This window comes from Triturus cristatus, chromosome 4_2, assembly GCF_964204655.1.
Source record: "Triturus cristatus chromosome 4_2, aTriCri1.1, whole genome shotgun sequence".
In the NCBI taxonomy this organism is placed as follows: Eukaryota; Metazoa; Chordata; class Amphibia; order Caudata; family Salamandridae; genus Triturus; species Triturus cristatus.
In genome coordinates, this window is record NC_140586.1 from 351,353,267 (window position 1) to 351,377,627 (window position 24,361).

Here is a 24,361-nt window from a genome sequence, read left to right on the forward strand (position 1 = left end):
AAATGAATAAATATTTTTTCAGTGAGTATGGTAAGTCAATAATAATAATTGTAGTCTCTCAAGGACAATGTAATGTGATAAATGATTTTTAGTGTTTTTTAAAAAAAAAAAAAAAAAAGTACGCGCACCGTACGCGTACGGTAAAAAAAAATAAAAAAAAGTTTTTAAAAACATATGTAAAAAAAAGATGAAAGATAAGGTTGGCTCTTAAAAGAACCGTTGTGTTCATGCAGGGACAGAGGAAAGGAAGCATGGGAAAATTATTCAAAGCGACAAATGTGCTGATCTATTTTGTTGTTCACTAGGGAAACACTGGTCTCCCTATGGCAAATTAGATCTTTACAAAATGTGCAATGAATATCAACCTTCCGAAATCGAGGGTTCATTTCCAGAGGGCCAGCAAAAGGAGATTCTCCCCCCACAGATGAAGGGCTCACCTGACCTGCAGAAGAAGGAGTCAGCCCTGCAGATGATGGTTCAGGCTGAGCTACTGTGGATGTACTGGCTCGTCTTTCTGAAGAGTTACCTCCAAAAAGATGACCATGTGTCCTTCTGTGTACATCCTGGAGGTGTCTCTTCATGGTGTGATTCCCAAAGGAATACTTCCTGTTAGGATTACCTCTAGAAAGTACACGCTTACACAGCTTACAAGTCACTAAGGGTGCATTTACCTTTTGCTGGCCTTCAGGAAAAGTAAAATAATCCCATACATAAGAGGGCTTTTGTTTCCTCGATCTCTGCCTCAAGACAGTGCTGCTAGTGCTAGCCTCACTCTCAGAAGAGCTCTGCTGTTCTGCCATCGTATCCCAAAGACAAACCAGCTCCTTCTCCCAAGGGATCACAAGCAGAAATGAGGGGAATGGGTGTGGTGTAGGAGAGTTCTAGAACTGAAAGTAGTTTCAACCAATCAAAAGTTGTGTTTCATGATCACATGACCTACCGTACGCTTACGGTACGCTTACGGTACGCTTACGGCAAAAGTGCGCATGCGCGTAAAAAAGACACGCGCTTGCGCGCATGCGCATAACAGTCACTCCCGGCACTTCCGCGTAACGTGCGCGTGTAGCGTACACGCGTACGCGTCCCACGCGGAGTACGCGCGGCTACGCAAATTGCGTAACTATACGCAAGCAGCGTAGGAAAATTACGGACGTTGCGTAAACCGTACGCTTACCGTGAGCTTACGGTACGCGTACTAAAAAAATTAAAAAAAAAAATTAGCATTTAAAAAACCTTGCAAATTCACTGAAAAAACCATGGGTTTCACACACGTTATAGTTAGGAATTAGCATTTAAAAAACCTTAGAAATTCAGTGAAAAAACCATAGGTTTCACACATGTTATAGTTAGCTGGACATTTTACTCGTAAAAAACCAATGAAATTGCCCCGTTATAGTTAGTTCAGCTAACTATAACTCGCGCGCCCGCAATGCACTGCTGATGACGTCACATATTACATCACTCATGACATGGTCAGTGACATCACTCATGACATCACTGATGACATCTCAAATGACATCACTGATGACATCACTGATGACATCATCCTTGTGATAGAGTGGTAGACCTCCTCTCACCCTAATATAACCTTTGACACACACATTCAAAAATAGAGACTAAAATTTTCAAAACAATGGACATACCAATACCAGTTACAACAACCTCTTCAGTAATTCTAAGATCCACATACACATCCACTCATTCACCAACAGTCCAATACAGTCACTCATACATGTACTCACTCATCATATGTACTCATACACCTATACATCCTGTTACACAATGCCACTCATGCATAGAGTTACTCACACACATAGTCACTCGTGCTAATAAAGAATCAAACATACATTTACTTGCATATACAGTTATACACACACCACCATACTTACTTCTACGGAAACTTACACATACTTAGTCTTTTAAACAATCACTTATAGAAACACATACTTATTCATACAGGAACTCTTCCAATCTCTCACCCTTGCATATACTCACATATATACACCAATAGTCACATATACTAGTTTTAAACATATGTAGTTACTCATAAAGACACTATTGAGACAGTCATTCACTCACTAACACACCCATACACACACTCATCCACCCATGCAGTCCTGCACACATGGTCTGTTCAACACATACAAACAGTGAGTCACTCATTCATGCACCTATGCACTACGTAATACCCCCCACCGAACCATGCAGACACTCAGACTGATACTCAAAAAACCAACTAATAACCTATATAGTCACCCATGTAGCTACTCACCAACCCATGCAGCCACTTATACACAAAGTGAGAGACTGATACAGATATATACATATTTAAACATTACTCACTAAGCCATGTATTCACTAAGATACACTTAATCAGTCAGTTAAACAATCAATTTTTCAAAAACAAATCATCCATTTAGACACTTATATACCCATTTATTCTTCCATCGACCTTGAGATATACATATATAAAACATATTTAATTTTCAGAAAAACACACATTCACTGGATGATGTCATCAGTGATGTCATCAGTGATGTCATTTGAGATGTCATCAGTGATGTCATGAGTGATGTCACTGACCATGTCATGAGTGATGTAATATGTGACGTCATCAGCAGTGCATTGCGGGCGCGCGAGTTATAGTTAGCTGAACTAACTATAACGGGGCAATTTCATTGGTTTTTTACGAGTAAAATGTCCAGCTAACTATAACATGTGTGAAACCTATGGTTTTTTCACTGAATTTCTAAGGTTTTTTAAATGCTAATTCCTAACTATAACGTGTGTGAAACCCATGGTTTTTTCAGTGAATATATATATATATACATATACATATATATTATCTACTGGCGGTCGCCAGTAGATAGTTATAGTTAGGACCGTTTTTCCATAGGAAATCTGAAAATTCTATTTTGAATAACTTTGGCGCCGGTTGACGAATCCTCACGAATTTTTCAAAACTAATAGGGCGCTCCCTTCAGCTCCTACCCTGAAAGTCTCAGGGTGATTCGTCACGAAAAAAGGGGGGTCCCAAAACGCGTTTTCCCCATGCATTTTCCCATAGGACCTTTAGTCGAAGGTACAGCCCGAACGGCTGAACAGAATTACTTGAAATTTGGCAGAGAGGTAGTCCTCAGGTCAAGGAAGTGCCTTTTGCATATATGGAGTCAATCTGTTCAGTAGTTCCTGAGAAAATTGCAGTTAATAGCACATACATATCTATAGCCGTGCACCGTGCGCGCACGGTGCGTGCACCGTGCGCGCACGGTGCGCGCACGGTGCGCGCACCCTAACGTGCGCGAGCGTAATTCTGATTGGTGGTTACATGTCAGTCAACGTTCGAATCGGTCGAAATCAGGAAGTGTCGGCCGCCATTTTGTTTGTTGTGGGTGCGAGAGTGAAAAACAGAGGTGGCGAATGTGAAAAGGGGGCAGGGTAGAGAGTTCCTGACCCCCTAGCCTTTGTCAGGGGGTCCCTAAAGGATCCCGAAGGGTGAAAAAACATTTATTTATTTTTATCGCGGGGTGCGCGCACGGCAGCGCACCGTGCGTGCACCGTGCGCGCACAGTGATAAACCATAAAAAAAAATAAAAAAAATTGGCATTTAAAAAACCGTACAAATTCACTGAAAAAACCATAGGTTTCACACACGTTATAGTTAGGAATTAGCATTTAAAAAACCTTGCAAATTCACTTAAAAAACCATAGGTTTCACACATGTTATAGTTAGGTGGATATTTCACTCGTAAAAAACCAATGAAATTCCCCCGTTATAGTTAGTTCAGATAACTATAACTCGCGCGACCGCCACTCTATCACAAGGATGATGTCATCAGTGATGTCATGAGTGATGCCACTGACCATGTCATGAGTGATGAAATATGTGACGTCATGAGCACTGAATTGCGGGCGCGCGAGTTATAGTTATCTGACCTAACTATAACGGGGGAATTTCATTGGTTTTTTACGAGTGAAATATCCACCTAATTATAACATGTGTGAAACCTATGGTTTTTTAAGTGATAGTATATATATATATCACCAGCAAATCTCTTCCCATAAGAACAAGGTCAGGGGACACAGCGGGGCTTCAGAATGACTTTTAATACAAGTTCGGGCATGATGCATTTCGGCAACAGCCTTCCTCAGATGCCTCCATCTTTCACTCAAGTCCTTCTCGTTACAGTTCATTTGTAGGCGCCCCCCCCCTTGGTGGTTGGGCCCACACCTGGCTCGTAGCTGACACAGTAATTGAGAAAAACTACCGGTCCCATAGTGCATCTTGCTGGTGGCATGAATGCCCGGTGAGTTGTTGCTTGTTGCCACGAAACCAGGGAGAGGACTTGGCCAGATTTGGAATTAAAAGTCTCCTGTCCCCGACTTTCAACTCGCCAGGCCCTCCGGGGCTAGGGGACTGTTGACGCCTGTGCAGTGACTGCACCAACCCATGCAGTCATGGGTCAGGAAATGCTGACAGAGGCCGGGTGGCGGGTCACGACGGTCCGATCACTCGGGCAGAAACTCCTCCAATTGCCTGTGTAAGTCACGACCACTTATCGAAAGGGTCCCCTGTGCGTGTCACTGGCCAAACACGCTATAAATCACCAGCAAATCTCTTCCCGTAAGAACAAGATCAGGGTACACAGCGGGGCTTCAGAATGACTTTTAATACAAGATTCGGGCATGACGCGTTTCAGCATCAGCCTTCCTCAGATGCCTCCATCTTTGACTCAAGTCCTTCTTGTTACTGTTCTTTTGGAGGCGCCTCCCCCCTTGGAGGTTGGGCGCACACCTGGCTCGTAGATATATAAATATACGCTCTGGGATCCGTGCACATGGGCGGGCTGCAGAACTATTCAATGCTTATGACTACTGATGAGGCTCCCCTGGACGAGAAAGATATTTCCCCTCATTACGCCTCTGTCATGGTCAAGTGCTTGAAAATCTGAGCATGCATCAAAATAAATAGGTGGTTAAAGGGGAACACTCAAGCTCCACCCTTGTAATGCCTACCTGATACAAAGTAATGCCAGGCAGTGCTAAACTATGCAAAGCCACGCAAATCGACTTTGCATGGCTTAGTAAATGCCAAAATGGATTTTGCGTCTGGGTTGCATCACAAAAGTAACAAAACCCCAAAGCAAAATCTTAGTAAATCTAGGCTTTAGTATCTCTCAACAGGGATCACATGCCACATACGTCTGACATCACAGGCTACCTATACCAAAAGGTTGAGAGAAGGTCTTAAATGCTACCAGTGGGCCTACAGCACTGATTGTACAACCCACTTAAGTAGTCCTTTAAACATGCCTCATGCCTCTACACAGCATGGTTTTTGCTCCTGTTACTCCACCGAGTCAGCCCTGATTACTGCAACTGAAGAGATCCGGAAAATAGTGGATGGAGGGGGCAGAGCGGTCCTCGTCCTCCTAGACCTATCAGCAGCATTTGACACCGTGAATCACACAGTGTTATTGCAGCAGCTGAGGGACGTGGGAATCGAGGACACAGCTCTGGCCCTCCTCTCCTCTATTTGGGAGACAAGGGAGCAGAGTCTGAACTGGGATGGTCTGCAATCTGATAGCTTCCATCTTCCATGCGGGGTCCCACGGGGATCGGCCCTGTCCCCGACGATGTTCAACATCTACGTCACTCCGTTGGCCAGACTCATCAGGAGGCATGGTTTTGCCCTCGTCTCCTACGCTGATGACTCTCAGCTTGTGATCTCTATATCCAACCAGCCTGAGACCACAGCCGTCAGTTTCCATTCTTGTCTCACTGAGATTATGACCTGGATAAACCATAGTTTCTTGAAAATTAACACCGATTAAACAGAGGTGGTAGAGTTTGGCAAGGGCCGATCACTGTGAAATGACTCCTGGTGGTGGCTGGTTGAAGCTGGGGAATGCTCCTGCCCTGTCTCTAAGGTCAGGAACCTCAGAGTCATCTTCGACGGCCAGCTACCTTTTTCTGCCCAGGTCAGTAGTTTCACTTCCTCCTGCTTCTTTTTATTAAAAAGCTTGCGAAAAACAAATCCTTTTATATCACAAGAATTGCAAAAGACAGTGGTGGTGGCTCTCTTCCTGTCCAAATTGGATTATTGCAATGCCCTTTTCCTGGGCATTCACAAGACCCAGATGAGGAAACTGCAGTCTCTACAGAACGCTGCAGCACGACTACTTTTAAACATACCTAAAGGACGTTCTACCTCGGTAACTGCACTGGCTTCCCATTGAACAGTACGTGGAATTTAAGGCCTTATGCCTGGTGCATAAGGCACTTTACTGTGGTGGTTCCGAGGACATCCAAAAAATGTTCTTACCTTACACCACTTCTCGAGCTCTTAGGTCCGCAAATCTGGGCCTTATCCAGTCTCCAAAAATCAGGCGGTCAAGATGGGGTGGTAGGACTTTATCGAACTGTACAGCAAAGTTGTGGAACAAAATGCCAACGGCCATGAGATTTCAATCCAATCAGCAACATTTTAGGAAGGCTCTGAAAGCATGGCTGTTTACCTCCACCTAGTTCTCCTGGTAGTGTAGGTTGTACTACCTTTCACATACATTAGCGCCAAGATGCCACGGCACTCGAGCGCTTTACAAGCATATATCCTATCCTATCCTATGCCTGCAATTGCAGCCAGTGTCTGCAGTTTTAAACTGCCATTTCCACCTTGCAAGATAATCCTGTTATATCAAAAAGAGAGGGACTGGGAGCTTTATTTTAAGAGGTCCTGCACACTAGCTCCCGGAACGGACTGTATATCCACTTAGGGCACCCACACCTTTTAATCAGGTTTGAGCTACCTAAACATTACAAACAGACCAGAGTAGGATTGCTCCTGACCTATTTTATCTTACTTACCTGTGCACTACCCAGCCCTCACACCCACACGCACCCAACAGCTTCTTCAAAAGATCTCCAACAAAGAGCCCCGTTTATGGGAGCCAGTCGGGCATTGCAGCACTGGCCCGACGAGGAGCAAAACCCAATGACGAAGCATGACATCCTCTGGGGTGTGTGAGGGCATCATGAAGAAAGACCTCAGTTTCCCCTCACGTCCAGTTAGGAACTGCACACCCTTCTGATATACATGATAATCCTGTTGCCATGCCTAAACCTTCCCTTTTAATGCATATATTTAGCCCTTGTAAAGGTCAGAGGGCTGGGTGCAGACTATTCACAAAGTTGGACATGCACTTTTAACAGTTTACATGTCCTGGTAGGGAAAACTCTTAAAATAATTTCTCACTGCTGGTAGGCCTACCTATCCCATAGAAAAACATTGGGTTAACGTATCACAATTAATAAGTTATAACTTTCGTTTGGCAGCAGGTATAAAGTTTGAGTTTGCTGTCTAAGGAATTGGAATTTAAAGCCCTGTTTAATTGTAAAGTTGAATTTTAAGCTACAATTCTGAAAATGTCACTTTTAGAAAGTTGCTGTTTTCTTGTCCTGACCATGCGGTGTGTGATGCCTGTATCCTGGGTCACATGACTAGATGTGGCTGGCAGTTGGTCTTTGTGTGTTGCTTCCAGACAGTGAGACAAAGGAAAGATAGGTGTTTCCAGGATGGGCCATTTCATACTTGATGAGGGGGAGGAGCTGATACCTACCAAACTTACATATTACACAGGCTCTGTCTGAGCACACTCACAAAGTGTTTGACACTAGTTTTTGTAACTGCAGCACTATGCAGAGTACCCCCCAAACGTTGTGCCTCCTTCCTTCTATTTTTTCTTGAATTAGTTTTTGTTGGCCTTAGGAGTCTGTTCACTTTACCACTGCTAACCAGTCCAAAAGTGTTTGTGCTCTCTCCTTTAAGCATGGTAAAATTGGCTTATACACAATTGGCATATTTTATTTTACTTGTAAGTCCCTAGCGAAGTGGCACTACATGTGCCCAGGGCCTGTAAATTAAATGCTATTAGTGGGCCTGTAGCACTGATTGTGATACCCACTTAAGTAGCCCTTTAAAAATGTCCCTGGCCTGCCATTGCAGCCTGTGTATGCAGTTCAAACTGCCATTTTGACCTGGCAAAATAAATGTGTTTGCCTGGCCTAAACCTTCCTTTTAATACATCTAAGTCACCCCTAGGGTAGGCCCTACACAGTATAGAGGGCCAGGTGCTGTGTATTTAACAACATTTAACATGTACTTTTACGTGTCCTGGTGGTAAAAACTCTTAAACTTAAAACCGTTTTTCACTGCTGCTAAGCCTATCTCTCCCATTCGATAATTTTGGGTTAACTTACTTCAATTAATAAGTGATAACTTTTAATAGGAAGCAGGTAGGAATGTTGAGTTTGATGTCTAAAGAATGACAAGTTAAAGCCTTCTTTAATGATGTAGTTGGATTTTAATTCACAATTCTGAAAATGTTACTTCTAGAAAGTTGGCATTTTCTTGTCATGACCATTTGGTGTCTGCTGCCTGTATTCACATGACTAGGTGTAGCTGGCATTTGGTCTTTGTCTATTGCTTCCAGACAGTGAGACAAAGGAAAGATAGTTGTTGGCAGGATGGGCCATTTTTTACTTGATGAAGGGAAACAGCTGTCACCTAAATACTTACACATTGCAAAGGCTCTGCCTGAGAACACTCAGAAAGGGTTTACCACTAGGCAATTGTGAACCCAGACAAGCTGGGGTCAGTGAAGGGAGTCAAGAAATTCACAATTCCTCTAGGGTTGGAAACCTCCAGAACCTTTTCCTGCTTCAAAGTGGGCACCAGCTATAAATAATGGACGCTCAGACCCAACTCTTCAGCACACCTCTGGATCTGTGGACGACTGCTCTGCTGCACTGCTGCCTGACTGTCAGGACTTGATGTGCATCTTGATCCCAGGACCACCAGAGTGATTCCAAAGGCTAGTTGGCTAGCCTCCTGATCATAGCCTCAGGTACAGAAGAGCATGGGCCCACCTTGAACCCAGCACCTGGGCTAAGTCTGCTGTGAGTCTTGACAACCGCGTGGTGCCACCCCAGTCCTGGACACTTGGAATTAGGCCTGGAGGTGCTCTGCTAGTCCAGCTGTATCCTGTGGGCATAACCGACGCAACATGGCACATCTCCCCACAGTTCAACTTCGGAACCACTGCTGCACGATGCATCCCCAGTGCAGTGCCTCGCATTGCTGCCTGCAGTCTACTTGGAACTGCCGGTGCGCAACGCATCTTTGACACAGGCCTTCACATCGCAAGCCCCTTGTTGAAGGCATACTCAATGATGATGAAGGACTCTGCATCGCAGCCCTGCAGCCCCTCGGAACAGCCGATGTGCAACGCATCCTCAAAGCAGAATTTCAGAGCGTTCCACAACCAGGATTTGACATACTTTGTTCAGTAGGCCTAACTTGGTCCCTGTATCCGGCTTGTGCTCCATCTCTGTAGGCCAGCACTTATTACTTTGATCCTGTGTGGCACGACTAGATAACCACAGTTGATGCTTTGTGCTTTTAGGCACTATTTTCACCTAAATCTTTAAAATTGCATATTTCTGCTTGAAGTGCTGCATAAATACTTTACACATCGCCTCTAAGTTAAGCCTGGACTGATTTGTGCCATGCTACCAGAGGGTTCAGCACAGATTAATTTGGGGCTTTCTTGTGTTTCAGATTTCAAGGCCTGGGATCACCCAGGTCTGTGAGATGCACAGCCTAAGTCCTGTTAGGTTTCAAGAATCTTAAAACAATATTTTTAAGCAGCATAATCCAAATTTAAGACAATGTAACCCTTAGAAATTTCAAAAACATTGTATTTTTAGGTACAGACGATATAATAAATCCTACTGGTGCCTATGTGTACACAGAGAGCAAGAATAAAATCCTCTAACTGAATGAGATCACCCATTATGAGCCGCCATGTTTCAAATGCATAAGTGATGCTTGTGTGGACAGTGAGAGAGCATATGCAACAGGGCCCACAGCATGGGAAAAACTATTACATGCTTATAGTCTAAGATCATAGCTAGCGTGTTTACTTAGTTCTTGAAATGAACATAAATCCTACAGTCTCTGAGCTGAAAAAGGGCCCCAAACACTGACAACTCTGATTATGCAGTGGCTTTATGTTCTAAGTGACTGGGCATATCTACGTTTGTTCTAGAATCAGGTACCACATGCATTATGTATGAGAAGCATTGTAGTGTTCGTAAATATACACCAAATCTCTTTTTTGTGTCAGTTAAAAGCGCCTGAAGCTATATTCTGTGGATGCAGATCAAATAAGTATTCATCCCTGGGCTCAGACCATAGACCCTATCAGCCTCTGAGCCCAGATTACATGCCTCTATGGTTGGAGCACAAGACATATGTGGTCTATTTTGAGAGCATTGGGCAAATATCAACATAACCTAAATGCACAGGCCATATCTACTTATATCATGTGAGATTCCTATAGCATGAGAATCATAATATCTCACGGGTTGGTGGAGCTGAAGATGAACATAGAGCTGTAAGGCACAATGGCTTTGGGAGACTCCAAGCCTTTCTCCTTCATCTTCATCACCCTGGCATCGCCTTCCTCTTCCTCCTCTTCCTCCTCTTTGGTCAATATCTCCTTCAGAGGGCTCGCCTCTCCGTCCATCTTCTCACTCACTGTAGAAATAAAAGAGGCCCATGACAATCTCTTCTGCCTGTGGATTTCTCTCAAGCTTTGTACCATAACCCTGAGACATGAATCTTGCTAAGGCAACGGCGGGCATCAGGCTCTAAAGCAATCACCCTAGCATTCCAGCTGGCTTTGCAGAATGTAGCACAGAGTCCTGAGGTCAGTTGACAGATAGAATGAAGAATACCTGTCAGTCAAAGACTGACATAATTCATACAACCAATGAGGTACGACTGTCAACTCCAAGGAGCTAAACCTGTTGGATGAGGGTTCCCTCTCTGGGCAGAGGTATCCCAAGGCATCACGGACACTCAGAGCTACGAGCAACTACAGCTGAGGAGCAGAAAAAGAGAACTGGATGGAAGAAGTAAGCAGTGATGTGACAGAGGAAAGAACCAAATTAGTAAGTTGGTAGAGAGTACAAAAATAAATATGTATGGTGAGAAAGAGAAGGACTAGGATGGAAGAAAGAAGTAAGAAAGAAAAGATAACGCAACATAAATGGGTTGGAAAAGCTAGGGGAAGCCTGCACAAAGAAAAAAGATAGGGGAGAAGTAAAGCTCAGAAATAGAGAGTAAATGGCAAGATGTGAGAGAACTTATACCAATGTGGTGAAAGCTAAAGCTGATCGTTATTGTAAAGAGAGACAAGTCAGAAGAGTACAGATTAAGGCTTAAGAAAATAGGAAAGAGGAGGTGACAGAAAACAAAGATACTAAGAAAGAGAGATCAAAGGCAGGGCACAGTGTAAAGGGAAACATGAATTTCATATATGTCACGTGAGAGAGGGCCAACAAAGATTTGACCTTGTTCTAAGGGTTAAACTCTATAGCCCTCATTACAAGTTAGTCGGAAGAGGTGAGCTATTCACAGCATGTGAAACAAATACCATTACCTCAGAGTGAAGTATTTACCAAATGTGATAAATACCTGTATTCTGACTTTTTAACTTGCCACTGAGGCATAACATGCGAAATAGATATTCAACATGCCGAATTCTTATTGTTTTGTGTTTTCTATGGGTCTTTTCCCCAGATAAATTTGTACAGGTTTGACCTGCTGGAATTTATCAGGGTGAAACTACGAGGGTGTGATCATTATAACTTGTAATTTCGATCCCTGAGTTTGTGCAGGGATCAGAATTTAAATAACCAAAAAGGAGTCCCTCCTGGGTGAGCAGAACGAAGAAAAAGAGAACTTTAACCTCATTGTAAGAAGGAAATAAACTTTCTTTTTAAATAGCCCTCATCCACCAGGGTTACCCCATGATGGCATGCTTCATTATAGGGTTCCTCCCTACCTTCTATGGAAAGGGGCGTGCTGCTACCAGCGAAGACTCAGGAGCACTATTTGCAAGATGTTCCTATACACCTATGCTGACTGATTGGATATTGGAGTGGGTTTACTTATATACAAAAAAAGGAGAATAAAAATATCTAACTAGTGGGATAAAGATAGTTTATTCACTCCCCTAGTTGATATGGTTAAAATATGGGGATGTCGGGAAATGCTTAAGGTATGTGAACCACTGTTTCCCTGGTCTACTAGTTTCATGCCCTACCCCAAGGCTTAAACTGGCATGTCGACCTGGCAAGTGCACCCACTTGCCGGCCCTAACCTTCCCTTTTCTTACAAGTAAGACACCCCTCGGGTAAACTGGTGTGGTGTCTATTTGTGTTGTTATCACTGTATTACTGTGTGTTTTTAGTACAAATACTTTACACATTGCCTTTGGGATAAGCCTGTCTGCTTTTGCCAAGCTATCCAGGTAGTGAGCATGGGTTATGTAAAGTGTGTATCCCCCTTACCCTGATTAGAAGCAAGGGTCCCTATTTGAACAAAGGTACCTACCACTGCCAACTAGAGACCCCCATTTCTAACATTGGTGGCCAGCCGTGAGGATTTGAACCGTATTTGTACTTGAACCACAGTGATTGGTGTACATCCCTAGTTTAGTGCAGACAACTACACAACAACATACTGCATTTTATTTTTGGTTCAATTTTTGATCTGACCCTTTAAGTATCCACACACCATGTCTCTAAATGGTAAACCAGCAGAGGAAGCAGAATTGGAGTTTAGTATTGAAATTTTGCATACCTACAAAGTACATCATCTCAAGCAATTTTTCAAAAACTTTGGATGCCCCATTAAAAGCACCAATAGGAAAGAGGAGCTGCAGAAGGCCTTGAGTGTCTGGTGGGAGGCCAGAGAAGCTGGGGAGAAATGATTCAGATGAGGATGGGGGTGTGCCAAAAGGTGCTTTCAGATCCAAGGATTTTCCTGTTGGGAGAGCAGCCTTTATGGCAGGCATCAATCATTATTCCTGGAATTGGGCTCCAGAGGACATGGAGGAAAGGTGAAGGGCCAGGGATCATGAGTTGGAGGTCTTGAGGCTCCAACCAAGGCAGAGGAGAGCAAGAATGTTCATGCTTTGGATGAAAAGAAATTGATCTTGGCACATGAGTTGAGCATGAATGAGCTGGACATCAAGGCCAAATAGGCGGAGTCCAGTAGAAATGGTGGCAGAGTACAGCCAGTGCAGGTGGGTAAGGTTTACATTCCCAAGGACCTAGTACAGAATTTCCTGAAGGGGGAGGATATTTATGTTTGGTGTGCATCTTATGAGTAAGGCAGCACTGCGTATGAATGAGGTCCCTGAGAAGAATTGGGGGGAGGGCCTGTGGAGACACTGGAGGCCAATAGAACGAACACCCTGACACTTTTGGAGGAGGTGGGAGCTCTGACCTACCCCGATATGAAGGAGGCTTTCTTCAGGTACGGGCTCACACCGGAGCAGTACCAGGAAAAGTTTAGGTTTTTTAAGAAGCGTGAATCCAATATGTGGGATGAGTGTGTGAACCTTTATTGCAGCACACTGGATGGTTGGATAAAGGGCAGCAAGGTAACTGATTGCCAGGGGTTGTACAATCTGATTGGTTGGGAGCACTTGAGTAGTCTTTGTGTGTCCAGAGCTGCGCCAGTATCTGATGGAAAGTAAGTTGACTGACCCCAGGAAGCCTGCTCAGGAGGCGGAACGCTGGACGAGTTCCAGGGTCCACAACGGGTATGTGGAAACCCAGCCAACGGTGGGCAGGGTCTCCAGCAGAAGAGTGGGGGGGGGGCAAGGGTAACCAAAAGGAGTTCTCTAAAGGGACCACAAATAGTTCCCAGAGTTAAAGATTCCCAGACCCCAGTTCTAAGAAGCCATAGCCCCCTAAGGGTAGGCCAGACAACTGGGGTCCCCACAAGTGTTATGCATGTGGTCAGGAGGGTCACATGCAGAATGATCCCAAGTGCCCCAAGTCACCACCAGCACCCACTGGTGCACCGTTACCAGAATTAGTTAGTGTAGTGCTAGGGGAGGAGTTGGTTCCTAGTGAGGATGGGGAGCCAGCTGTGATGACCCTTCTATCATTAAGAGATAGAGAGATTGTCCAAGAATCTGACTGCTGGATAACACTAAAAAATACCTGCAATGGGTGACCATCAATGGGAGGAGGGTGGAGGCTCTCAGAGACACAGGGGCGAGTGTGACATCTGTCAGGTGTTAATGGGTGTATGAAGAGCCGGTCATCCACAATGTGCTTCGCCCTGTAGTTGCAGCTGACAATTCTGAGCACCTGTGTAAGTTTACGCAGGTTCCCTTACAGTGGGGGGGGACTCAGGTTCCTTGAAGGTCATTGTAAGTTCGTCCAAGCCTGTTGACCGTCTGCTTGGCAATGACCTGGAGAGGTCCTCTTGGGAGGAGGTGGAGCACCAGGCTCATTTAAAGATGTTGGGTTTGCCGTAGTGGGCCTGTGTGACCACTTGGTCAATGGCAGCCAGTAGGGGTACTCAAGAGGAACTGGAGCCTGAAACAGTGGCCCAGGTGCCTGCCAGAAAAAGAAGGGCAAGGGGGCACGGGAAACCCACCACAGAAGTTCCCACTGTCCAGGAGGAGGCAGACCCTGAGGGGGATGCCCTGGAACCTACAGGGGAGCAAGTGGCTGAACTGGGAGACCTGCCTGATCTGACCCATAGGCAACAGGAAGGAGGACCCTCCAGGGAGGAGTTCTGCAAGGCGCAGATGGAGTGCCCCACTCTTGTTGGTTTGCAGCAGTAGACTGCTAACCAGGCAGCAGGTGGTCCATCTGGATCACATTTGATTTATTGGGAGAATGATCTCCTATACGGTGAACTTAAGGTTGCTGAGGCCGGGGCAGCCCGTGTGCTGGTGGTACCCGCGTGCTAAAGGATGTTCCTACTGGGCTTGGCCCATGACGTGCCTTTGGCAGGATATTTGAGGTGCGACAAGACCTATTGCAGGATTTTCACCCAATGTTACTGGCCCCAAATGCAGCAGCACTTTGGCACACATTGTAGGTCTTGTCAGACTTGCCAGGCAAGTGGCAAGAGTGGAGGGAAAGACAACAAAAGACAAACAATGCATTGGATAGACAAATACATTTCCCCCAAAAAAATATGGCGTAATCCTGAGCCATCATGAAGGAGTAAACGCAAGCTAGGGAAAAGGGACCCTTTAATTAGAAAATAAAATAAAAAGCTTAACTTAATTAATTAGCACAATGACTCGGTCTGGTCCAGCCAGACAGTTAAAGGTTCCCAGATAGCTAGTGCCTTCTTTTGCCCCTTACAGCCTTTTTTTAGCATAGATAGCCTTCTCAAGATGGTAAGTCGTAACTAGTCTAGCAAGCCATTGGGAAAACAGAGGGGTCTGCATCTACCCAGGCCGAGGCGACACAGATCCTCCAAATCATCAATGCCACAAAAATAAGTGCCCCACCTTTCTTTCTACTGTCCTCGGCCTGTGTCCCTAACAGGATAGTCATAGGGGTCAGTTCAAAATTCCAAGAGATAACCCTCCCAAGAAAGTCCTGTATTTTAACAAGGAGTAAAGTGAGTTTCGGGCAGGTGGCAAACATGTGTACTGCATCTACACAAAACTCCGAGCACCTAGGACATAGCGTCCCCTTGCCTGTTCCCCATTTGGCGATTCTGCTGGGAGTAATATATAAAAAGAAAGCAGTTTTAAAGAATTGCGCCTGTAATTTGTCCGACAGCAGGTCGCTCTGGGCAGTTTTCAAAGCATTATAGAACGTAATGTGTGGAACATCCAACTTTGCTTGCCATTTATCTGCTATTTTGGGCAGGTCGTCGGTTGATTGGCTGTTCAGTGCAGCATAAATAAAACCAATCCGAGAGGGAGCTGGGGCCCTTAATTTATCAATGAGGTCTATTTTTGCAAACCCTATGGACCCACCAGCCTTTCGTGACAGAAAATCACTAATGGCTATGTATTTGAAGGCGCCTTGATCTCATAATCCATATTGGGTTTTAAGGTCATCAAATGACTTAGTTCCTTCAGCAGTGATTAAATCGCCCAGTTTTAATATGCCAGCTTTATACCAATTTTGAAGATAAGACCTCCCAAAAACAGCAGGCAAATTGGAGTTATTGTTAATAGGGGAATAAAAGTTCAATCTCCCTAGCCCATAGATTCTATGCACGTTGGAGAAAACTTTGAAAGCGCTAATCAGAGTCTTAAATCTTACTAGTTTGTAATACCCAAAGGACGTTTGCCTCAGGAAACAGCCATGAGCCTCCTCTCCTAGTAATAGTTGAAAGGGCGAAGGGAGCCCAAATGATGGAAAAATTGAATGTTCCCCCACCAATTCCGCACTGTATTGTAGAACCGAAGCCCAGTAATAAAGTGCTATATTAGGGAAAGCCCAGCCACCCCTCTCCCTAGGAAGAGAAAGTTGTTTGAGCGCCTTTCTGGGCTGAAAGTAAGCCCAGACTAATTGTGTAAAAAGTTGCTGGAATTTTTGTAACGTGGTTTTATTAAACTCTAAGGGGATAGACCGGAAATAAGTAAAGTAGTTTTGGAAAATAAGTCATCTTGATGACGTTACATCTGCCCACTATAGTCAGATGCAGGTTGTTGATCCGATTAAGCGCTTTCTGTTTTTCAGCAGCCAGTGGGATTAGGTTTTCTGCCACTATCTTGTCTATTTTTGCCATCACGGTCACCCCCAAATATTTTGTGTTAGTGACAATCCGACTATCTGCCCAGTTAATTTCTTTATTGAGAGTAATTTGTGTTTTGTTTTTGTTCAGTGCATACCCCAAAATGTTCCCAAATTCCTGAGCCTCCTGCTCCAGCGCTAAAATAGCGCTCTCAGGCTCTGGAGTGAGTACAGCTAAGTCGTCGGCGTAAGCCATGATTTTAGTGTCTCGTCCATGTCTGCTTACTGCTTGAATAGCTAGATTGTTCTCTATTTTCTTAATCAGAGGGTCTATATATAGGGCAAAAAGCAAGGGGGAGCAAGGATACCTTTGCCTGGTGTCCCTGAGAGATTCCAAATTGTTTAGTTAGCCTCCCGTTTATTGAAACACTGGCTATCTGGTTAAGATAGAGAGCTTGAATAGCTTGGGTTAACTTCGATCCAAAGCCCATTCTTCTCATAACGCCCCAGAGAAACTGCCAGGAGACCCGGTTGAAAGCTTTTTCAGCATCTAATAAAATTAGCGACATCGGGTCTCCTGTTACCTAGGCTGCGTCAAATAAGGTAATAGCCCGCCGAATATGTTCCGTGGTGCCTATCTTGGGGATAAACCCGTGTTGCCATTCTAACACTAGAGGTTCGATTACTGAGGATAGTCTGATTGCAAGGATTTTTGAACATATTTTCGAATCGCAGATAATGGGCGTGATCGGCCTGTAAGATCCCATTTCTAATAGTGACTTATCTTTTTTAGGAAATATAGAGATATTAGCGTTGCACCAGAAAGCGGGCGTGGAGGCCCCGTTAAAGATGGATATTACCAAAGAGGTAAAGATAGAATTTATTTGGGGGGCGAATGTTTTATAGAATTCGACAGGGATATAAATGACCCCAGCCGCCAGTCCGTCTGATAGGCTGGGTAAGGCTTTGGCAATTTCTCCCCAGGTCGGGGGTCCTCAAGTTGGTCGCGATTTTCCAGGCAAATTTGGGATAAGGTGACTTCTCCTAGATATTTAGTGATCTCCGCCTCTCTTACATCTGCTGAGCTCATATTCTCCTCCGAATATACAGTATAATAGAATTCTCTGAATCTCCCTTGGATTTTACTCGGGTCGTTAGTTTCTTCACCAGTTGCAAGTTGAATCAATAGTATCTCACTGGCAGTAACCTACTGTGTGGTTTTAATAGCCAGGTGGTCGCCAATGAGTTCACTACACTCATAGTTTTTTTCTCGTGTCGAAGCCCACTTAGCTGCAGCCTTCTCTGCAAACACTGACCCAATTTCAGCTTTGATGATTGTCACTTCAATTTGAGTAGTTTCGGTTTCTCCCCCTGCTTGAACTGTTCGGATTAGTTTTTCTTCTGCCTTTTTCAGCTTTTCCTGGAGTTCACAAGTCAGTGATTTTTCTCATTTGTTTTTCCTAATTGAAAACCTAAGGATCTCTCCCCGGATGCCCGCCTTTAATGTGTCCCAGACTGTCGTTATTGAAGCTGACCCTAACTCAAGAAATTCTTGGACCCAAGCTTGCATGTGTGTTCGATATCCTGCATCTTGCAAGAGAGCTTTCTCGAGGCTCCATTTTGGGACTTCCCTCCAATTCCCAAGTCCCCCAATGCTTAAAATAAGTGGATTGTGGTCCGACATAAAACACGGAGCGATGTCTATGGAGCAGTCACGGAGTAGAGAAGATGAAATCAAAAATTAATCTAACCTAGCTAGTGACCAGTGTGGGGCAGAAAAGTAGGTATATCCTGGCAAAGTAGAATTAAGGCTGGTCCAGACATCACTGAGCCCATGAGTTTGAACTAGGTTAATTATTGCTTGGTATACACGTGGCTTCCTGCCATTATAGATCCACTTATTATCCCCTTTCCAGTTACAAGGCAGGTTGATGTTAAGATCACCGCAAATAACGATTGGGGTGGGCCAGTGGGCGAGTTCCCCAGATATCCAATTGATAATCCCAGAGTCGTCTGTGTTACTACCATAGATGGAGCTTAAAGTAAAAGAAAAGTTAGGGGGCAAACGGCACTCTGCCATTACCCATCTGCCCAGAGAGTCAGATTTCACTCGGACAGGTCTTAAAGGTAATCTGCTATCAAACAAGACCCCTACACCTTTTATTTTTGCACCCTGTGTAGTCCCCCCTATAATTTTATACCCCAGTGAATTTAGTAAGTGTTTCTGTGAGCCCTCTATATGCGTTTCTTGGAGGCCGAATATATCGGCCCCCAAAGAGCGTAAGCCCTGTGCTACTTTTTGTCTCTTCGCAAGTTCATTCAGCCCACAAATGTTGACTGAGACGATTCTAAGATTATTTATCTTAGTCATTTAGTATTTTTGAGTATGCAGAAAAACAAACATTTAAAAACCCTTATATTGTCTTCATCTTAGTGCTCTTTTTTGTGCGTTTTTTTCCCCCTCTTTTTACATTTTTTAGGTCTTTCAAGGCGCTCAACTTTATACGTTCTTTCATTTTAGCAAGTGTCTTTCAAAAAGCTGTGTACAAAAAAAAGTGTCCTCAATTCAACCGTCTTAAGACAATTTCCCAACCTCCCCTCCACTGCCCTCCCCCCCTATTATAGAGCAATCAGGAAAAACCTGAATGATGGTAGTCAAGAGTGAATCTCCGCCACTTAACCACGCCTTAAAGCGGTATAAATAGTTTCGGCTATGGCAATTCATACCTTGCTAAAAAAAAAAAAAAAATTAGGTAGGTGCGCTGAGTGAGCTTAAGAGAGCCAAAAATAAAAAGGAGGCAAGGTGGATGTGCCATGATTTTTTAAACATTTTTTCTCTTTTTTCCCCTACTTCCTCCCTTCCTACCCTTCTTTTCTTTTCTCCTTTCAGCACACCCTCTCCCAAAACAACAGGGAAATCATTTCCTTCAATTTAGCTCGATCTTTTTTTGGACTTGATTTCTCCCAAGTATTCACCAGTCTTTATCTCGGACAAAAAGATTTTAGAAGCCCCATTAAAGATAACTTTCAACCTGGCAGGATTAATTAGATATACTTGGGCTCCGATCTGTTAGAAAGGAGAAATTAGCTGACGCAGGCGCCATTACAATCTACTGTCTTGTGACAATAGTCAGGTTTGGCGAAAAAAGTTACATGATTGGACCCCTTCTGGGAGTTAGGGCGGGCTTGGTCATATACCAGCTGCCTGAGAAGGAAATTTCCACAGTACACCAGGAACGCTCTTGGTTTTTCTCCAGTAAAGCTGCTGCCATCGCGCCATTGCTTCAGATTGAAAGGGAAGCAATGTGCCCTCTGTACCTTATGGTCCCAGTTCCAGTTTGTATGGTCAGGGAAGTATTCTTGTAGAAGTTTCACAATGTAGTGTCTTGGATCTTCTCCCTCCTTGCCTTCTGGGATGCCAAGTAAGCAAAGATTATTTCTGCGCTGCCGATTTTCCTGTTCCTCTATTTTTGTCATTAGATCAAACAGGCAGGCAGCATTGGAGGTTCCTTGATCTTTTACGGAAGAGACTTCTGTTTCCAAGCTCTCAGTACGGCCTTCTACCATGGTGACATGGTCGATTATGTCTGTGCAAATTTTACTCAGCTTTCTCATGCCCCCTTGTAATTTTGTAGCCGCCCCTTTAGCTGCGCGGTTATCCGCCCGAACTTCCTCTTGGAATTCTTTTATAGAGGCTAGGATGGATGTCATAGAGGGTTCCACAGTGTCTTCTGGTACACTATTTGGGCTCTCCCAGAGCGGTGTATTAGAATCAACCTCGTCAAGAGGGTAGGACATCTGCAAGTCGGAGTAGTCCCATTTAAGCTGACTACGTCTCTTAGCCTTACTTCTTGCCTTCCTAGGGCGTTGCACTGTTCCTGTTTCTGTAGGCGATTCCTCGCTGTTGTCATCGCTTGTATTTAGCCGACCCTCATCTGAGGAGGTCCCGGAACCATCTGACACAGAGTAGAAATTTTCAGCACCTGTTTCTGGAGTCCAATGGGACCTGAGAGCCAGAGACGGCTTCCAGGCCCCGGATATAATTGTCGATGCCAGCTGGGGGGGGGTTTAGAAATGCCTTCAATCAATCAATCAGGGTACTTGTAAAGCGCGCTACTTACCCGTGAGGGTCTCAAGGCTTTGAGGGGGGGGGGCCGCTACTTCCGGAAGGTCAGGTATAGGGTCAGAATCGCAATCGGGTTTTTGGTTTACGAGAGTTATAGATGCCAAGTTTCCCTCTACAGTTAACCCTCCAGCGTCTCCCTCTACATGTGGACAAAGAGGCACTGTCAGATTGTCCACAGCTTCGTTAGATCTACTCGAAGTCTGCAATTCTGCTGTTTGGATTCCTACAGAATTTTCCTTCGGTGAAAGTGTTCCTTGCTGGGAGGCTGGGTTAATTAATTCAGCTGGTGGCACACCTTCAAGGGCACTGTCAAGGGGAAGCACAAGAAGTGTGGAATTAGCCGTGAGATCTGGAGCAGAGAGTGGCCCCTTAGCACCAGAGAACAGCTTGGCTATAGAGGGCTGCACTCCTGCTACATCCTTTTTTCCTGTGCCTCCCTATCTGCTTTTTGTTAACACTAACCTCCCGCTTGCCTTTGGGAAGGTTTTCCGCTGGTCCGACTTCTCCAGGATCGGCACTGGCTAAGGCAGCTCTCATCCTGCTGATTTTTCCTGCCTTTGCGCCCCGGGTATTCATGGTCCAGGTCCGGCGCCGGTACCGCTGCGTTCCTCCACACGGACAAATCTGCAGGTTAAAGGAAGCTGGGGTGGACGTCAGCGACATGGTGCACCGCACAAGCCAGCAGAGAAATAGCGCCCAAAGTTTCCAAAACACTCCTGCGGCTGCCGAAACCACACATGCTTCCCTAAAGATTACGGCAACCTCCGTGTGAAATTCACTTGTAGCTGGCCGAGGGTAAAATCCGGTCATAAGCAGTCAGCTCACTTTCTGGGTCTGAGTCAATACCGGCATCGCATCGCAGGGCGCATAGCCGATGATCGATGTGGCTAGCGTGAGACGGCTGAGTGGCGTGAGTTCACGCTAACACCATCTTGCTCCGACTTTGCATCGTCACCAGAACCGATGCCTCACCGCCAACACAACCGTCTTCCCCTGTCCTGGATTTGATACGTTGCCTCCTTGCGGACACAACGCCTCACCTCCCTCTTGGCAGCCAGGGAACGGGCCTCGACCTTGGCACTGACGCCTCACCTCCACAACGCCGTGCATCATCATAGACTTCGTTTCCAAGGTACTGTTTGTTTAGGGGTCCGTGTGACTTCGTGCCCAACGCAGCGCTCCTCGTGGTCAACGCTGTAATTTGACTTTATTGCATTAACGATGTGGCAATAGCCCCAGGTGGAGCTTTTTGTTTTCTAAGTCCTTTATTTTTGCAATAACTGTTCTAATGTCATATATTATTACTTGTATGTTGGATTTTTGTTGTTTTGGTCTTGTTGAGTTTAATAAAGATGCTTCATTTATCTAAAGTGTGTTTTGAGTACAAATACTTTACACATTGCCTTTAGGATAGGCCTGTCTGCTCGTGCCAATCTACCCAGGTGGTGAGCATGGGTTATCTAAAGTGTGTATCCCTCTTACCCTGACTAGAAGCAAGGCGCCCTATTTGGACAAAGGTACATACCTCTGTCAACAAGAGACCCCCATTTCTAACAAGTGTCATCTGCATACAACAGGATTTCAAACCCACAGGGGCCACATAGATATAAAAGAGCATGGGCCTCAGTGATGACCCCTAGGGAAACCCTCAGCTATTGGTTACAATCCTTGATTTAAAAGGATAATAAGAAACTACATGAGTTCTGGCTTTGAGAAAGTCCCTAAATCAGGCTAGCGCCTGTGCATGTACTCTGATGCCATACAGTCTCTGCATAAGGACTGGGTGGGATACTGTGTCAAAAGCAAATATAATAAAACCAACATCGCTGGTCAGCCTTCGTGCAGAGTAATCCTGATAGAGTCGGTGACAACCATAAGAGCTGTTTCAGTACTATGAACTGCTCTGAAACCAGACTGTGAAGGGTCCAGTATAAGATTGTTCTCTAGGTACTGGGAGAATTCTTTATTGATAAGATTCGCCATGATCTTACTGAGGAATGGAAGGAGCAAAATAGGTTGAGGATTTGCTAAATTAGTCTGCAACTGTTTTTTTAAGACGAGGAAGCCATACTCAGACTTCCAATTTTTTTGGCACCTTGGCTAATTCTAAAGACAGATTAACCAATTCTGTAAAATGAGACGCCAGTAGTGGGGACAAGGAGGTAATATATGCATAGGACAGAGCATCTCAGGTGACGCTGACCTAACTTTTATTACTATCTTTCCTGGGTAATTGGGTCAGACCTCTTTTATAAGTATCTTTTCCTGAGTAATCTTGGGTAATCGGGTTGGGCCTTCCTAATTGGCCTGGGACATTCAGTGGAGGCAGGTTATAACCTGCCTTATTAGCTGACCGCTCTAATTGGTAGGAAAACTCCTCATATATTTTGCTGATCTTCTTACAGAAATAACTCTCAAGAGAATCAAATAAATACTGGGAAGCAGGAACTGATGTCCTGCAGGCATCCGGCTTTATAAATTCATTAAAGGATTCAAAAAGTCTTTCCGGCCAAAATGCATAACTGCTCAATACTCAGCATAATAAAACTTTGGTACACCTCCCTCAGCTGTCTATGGAATATTATAAGGGATGATTTGTAGATGCCCCTGTCCTTGGGGGATATGGTAGTTCACCACTTCCTTTCCACTCTCTTACAATTCGATTTTTCCTGTCTAAGGTCCTCATTATACCCAGCTGCTTGATTTTTGGTATGCCTCTTCTTGAGAGGTGAAAGCAGGGTCACCTGATCGAGGGCCTTTTTAAAAGAGTCCTGATAACTAAAGAGTGCCTCATTAAAATATACAAAACTCTTCATATACAGGAATTGGAGACAATTCCCTACATTCGCTTGGTTGATTTTTTTCCAGGGCCATGGCAACTGGTTTTCTTTTTTCCTTCGATGGCTACTATTGCTAGCCCGAGGTAATTCAAATCCAATAAAATGGTGGCCAGTCCAGGTTAGTGGTTTGGATTGATCAACCTTCAAGCGGAGAGTTGCTGAATATTAATATTATTATTATTATTATATAAATATATTATTATCAGTCCGTTTGTGACCGGTAAAATGATATTTCCGGTGCATCAAACCCAAAACCCATTCGCAATATAGGTAATCGCAAATTTTGTGATTACCTAAATTGTGAATGCTTTTAGGGAATCGCAAATTGCGATTCCCTATTTGGGATGCATCAAAGCCTTTCCTAAATGCGACTTTGCATTTAGGAAACGCTAATTACCATCAACTGCAAGTTAATGGTAATTTACAAAAACTCTGAAAAATGCACAAAAGTGCATTTTTCAAAGTGCCATGTGGCGCACACATATGCCCTTAGGGCAAATGTGTGCGCCACTTGAGAACACATGCCAAATTTGGGGGTGCAGCAGGGTGGCCTTTAGGGCCCCGCAGCGCCCTTCAAATTGCATTCGCAATTTGCGAGTACCTATTTGGTATTCGCAAATTGCGAATGGCTCCCCATTCATTCATAGGAGTGAATGGGAAGGCATTCCTTAATTGCGAATCACAATTTGGGATTCGCTATTAAGGAATGTGTAGGAATCGCAAACATATTTGCAAAACCTACATGCATAGGCAATTGCGATTCCTTAATGGCGATTCCTTAATAATCACTATTAAGGAATCACAATTGCCTAGC

The 24,361-nt window shown here is 44.5% G+C and overlaps 1 protein-coding gene across 1 annotated transcript in view; it reads right to left on the reverse strand.

Annotated features, from left to right (window-relative positions):
• The window catches only part of CACNA1E (calcium voltage-gated channel subunit alpha1 E), a 1,399,715-nt gene that overhangs the window by 349,260 nt on the left and 1,026,094 nt on the right, over positions 1–24,361 (reverse strand). The window contains exon 22 of the mRNA XM_085601759.1: positions 10,426–10,600. Within this exon, the coding sequence (XP_085457885.1) occupies positions 10,426–10,600 (175 nt within the window). The remainder of the gene's footprint in view (positions 1–10,425; positions 10,601–24,361) is intronic.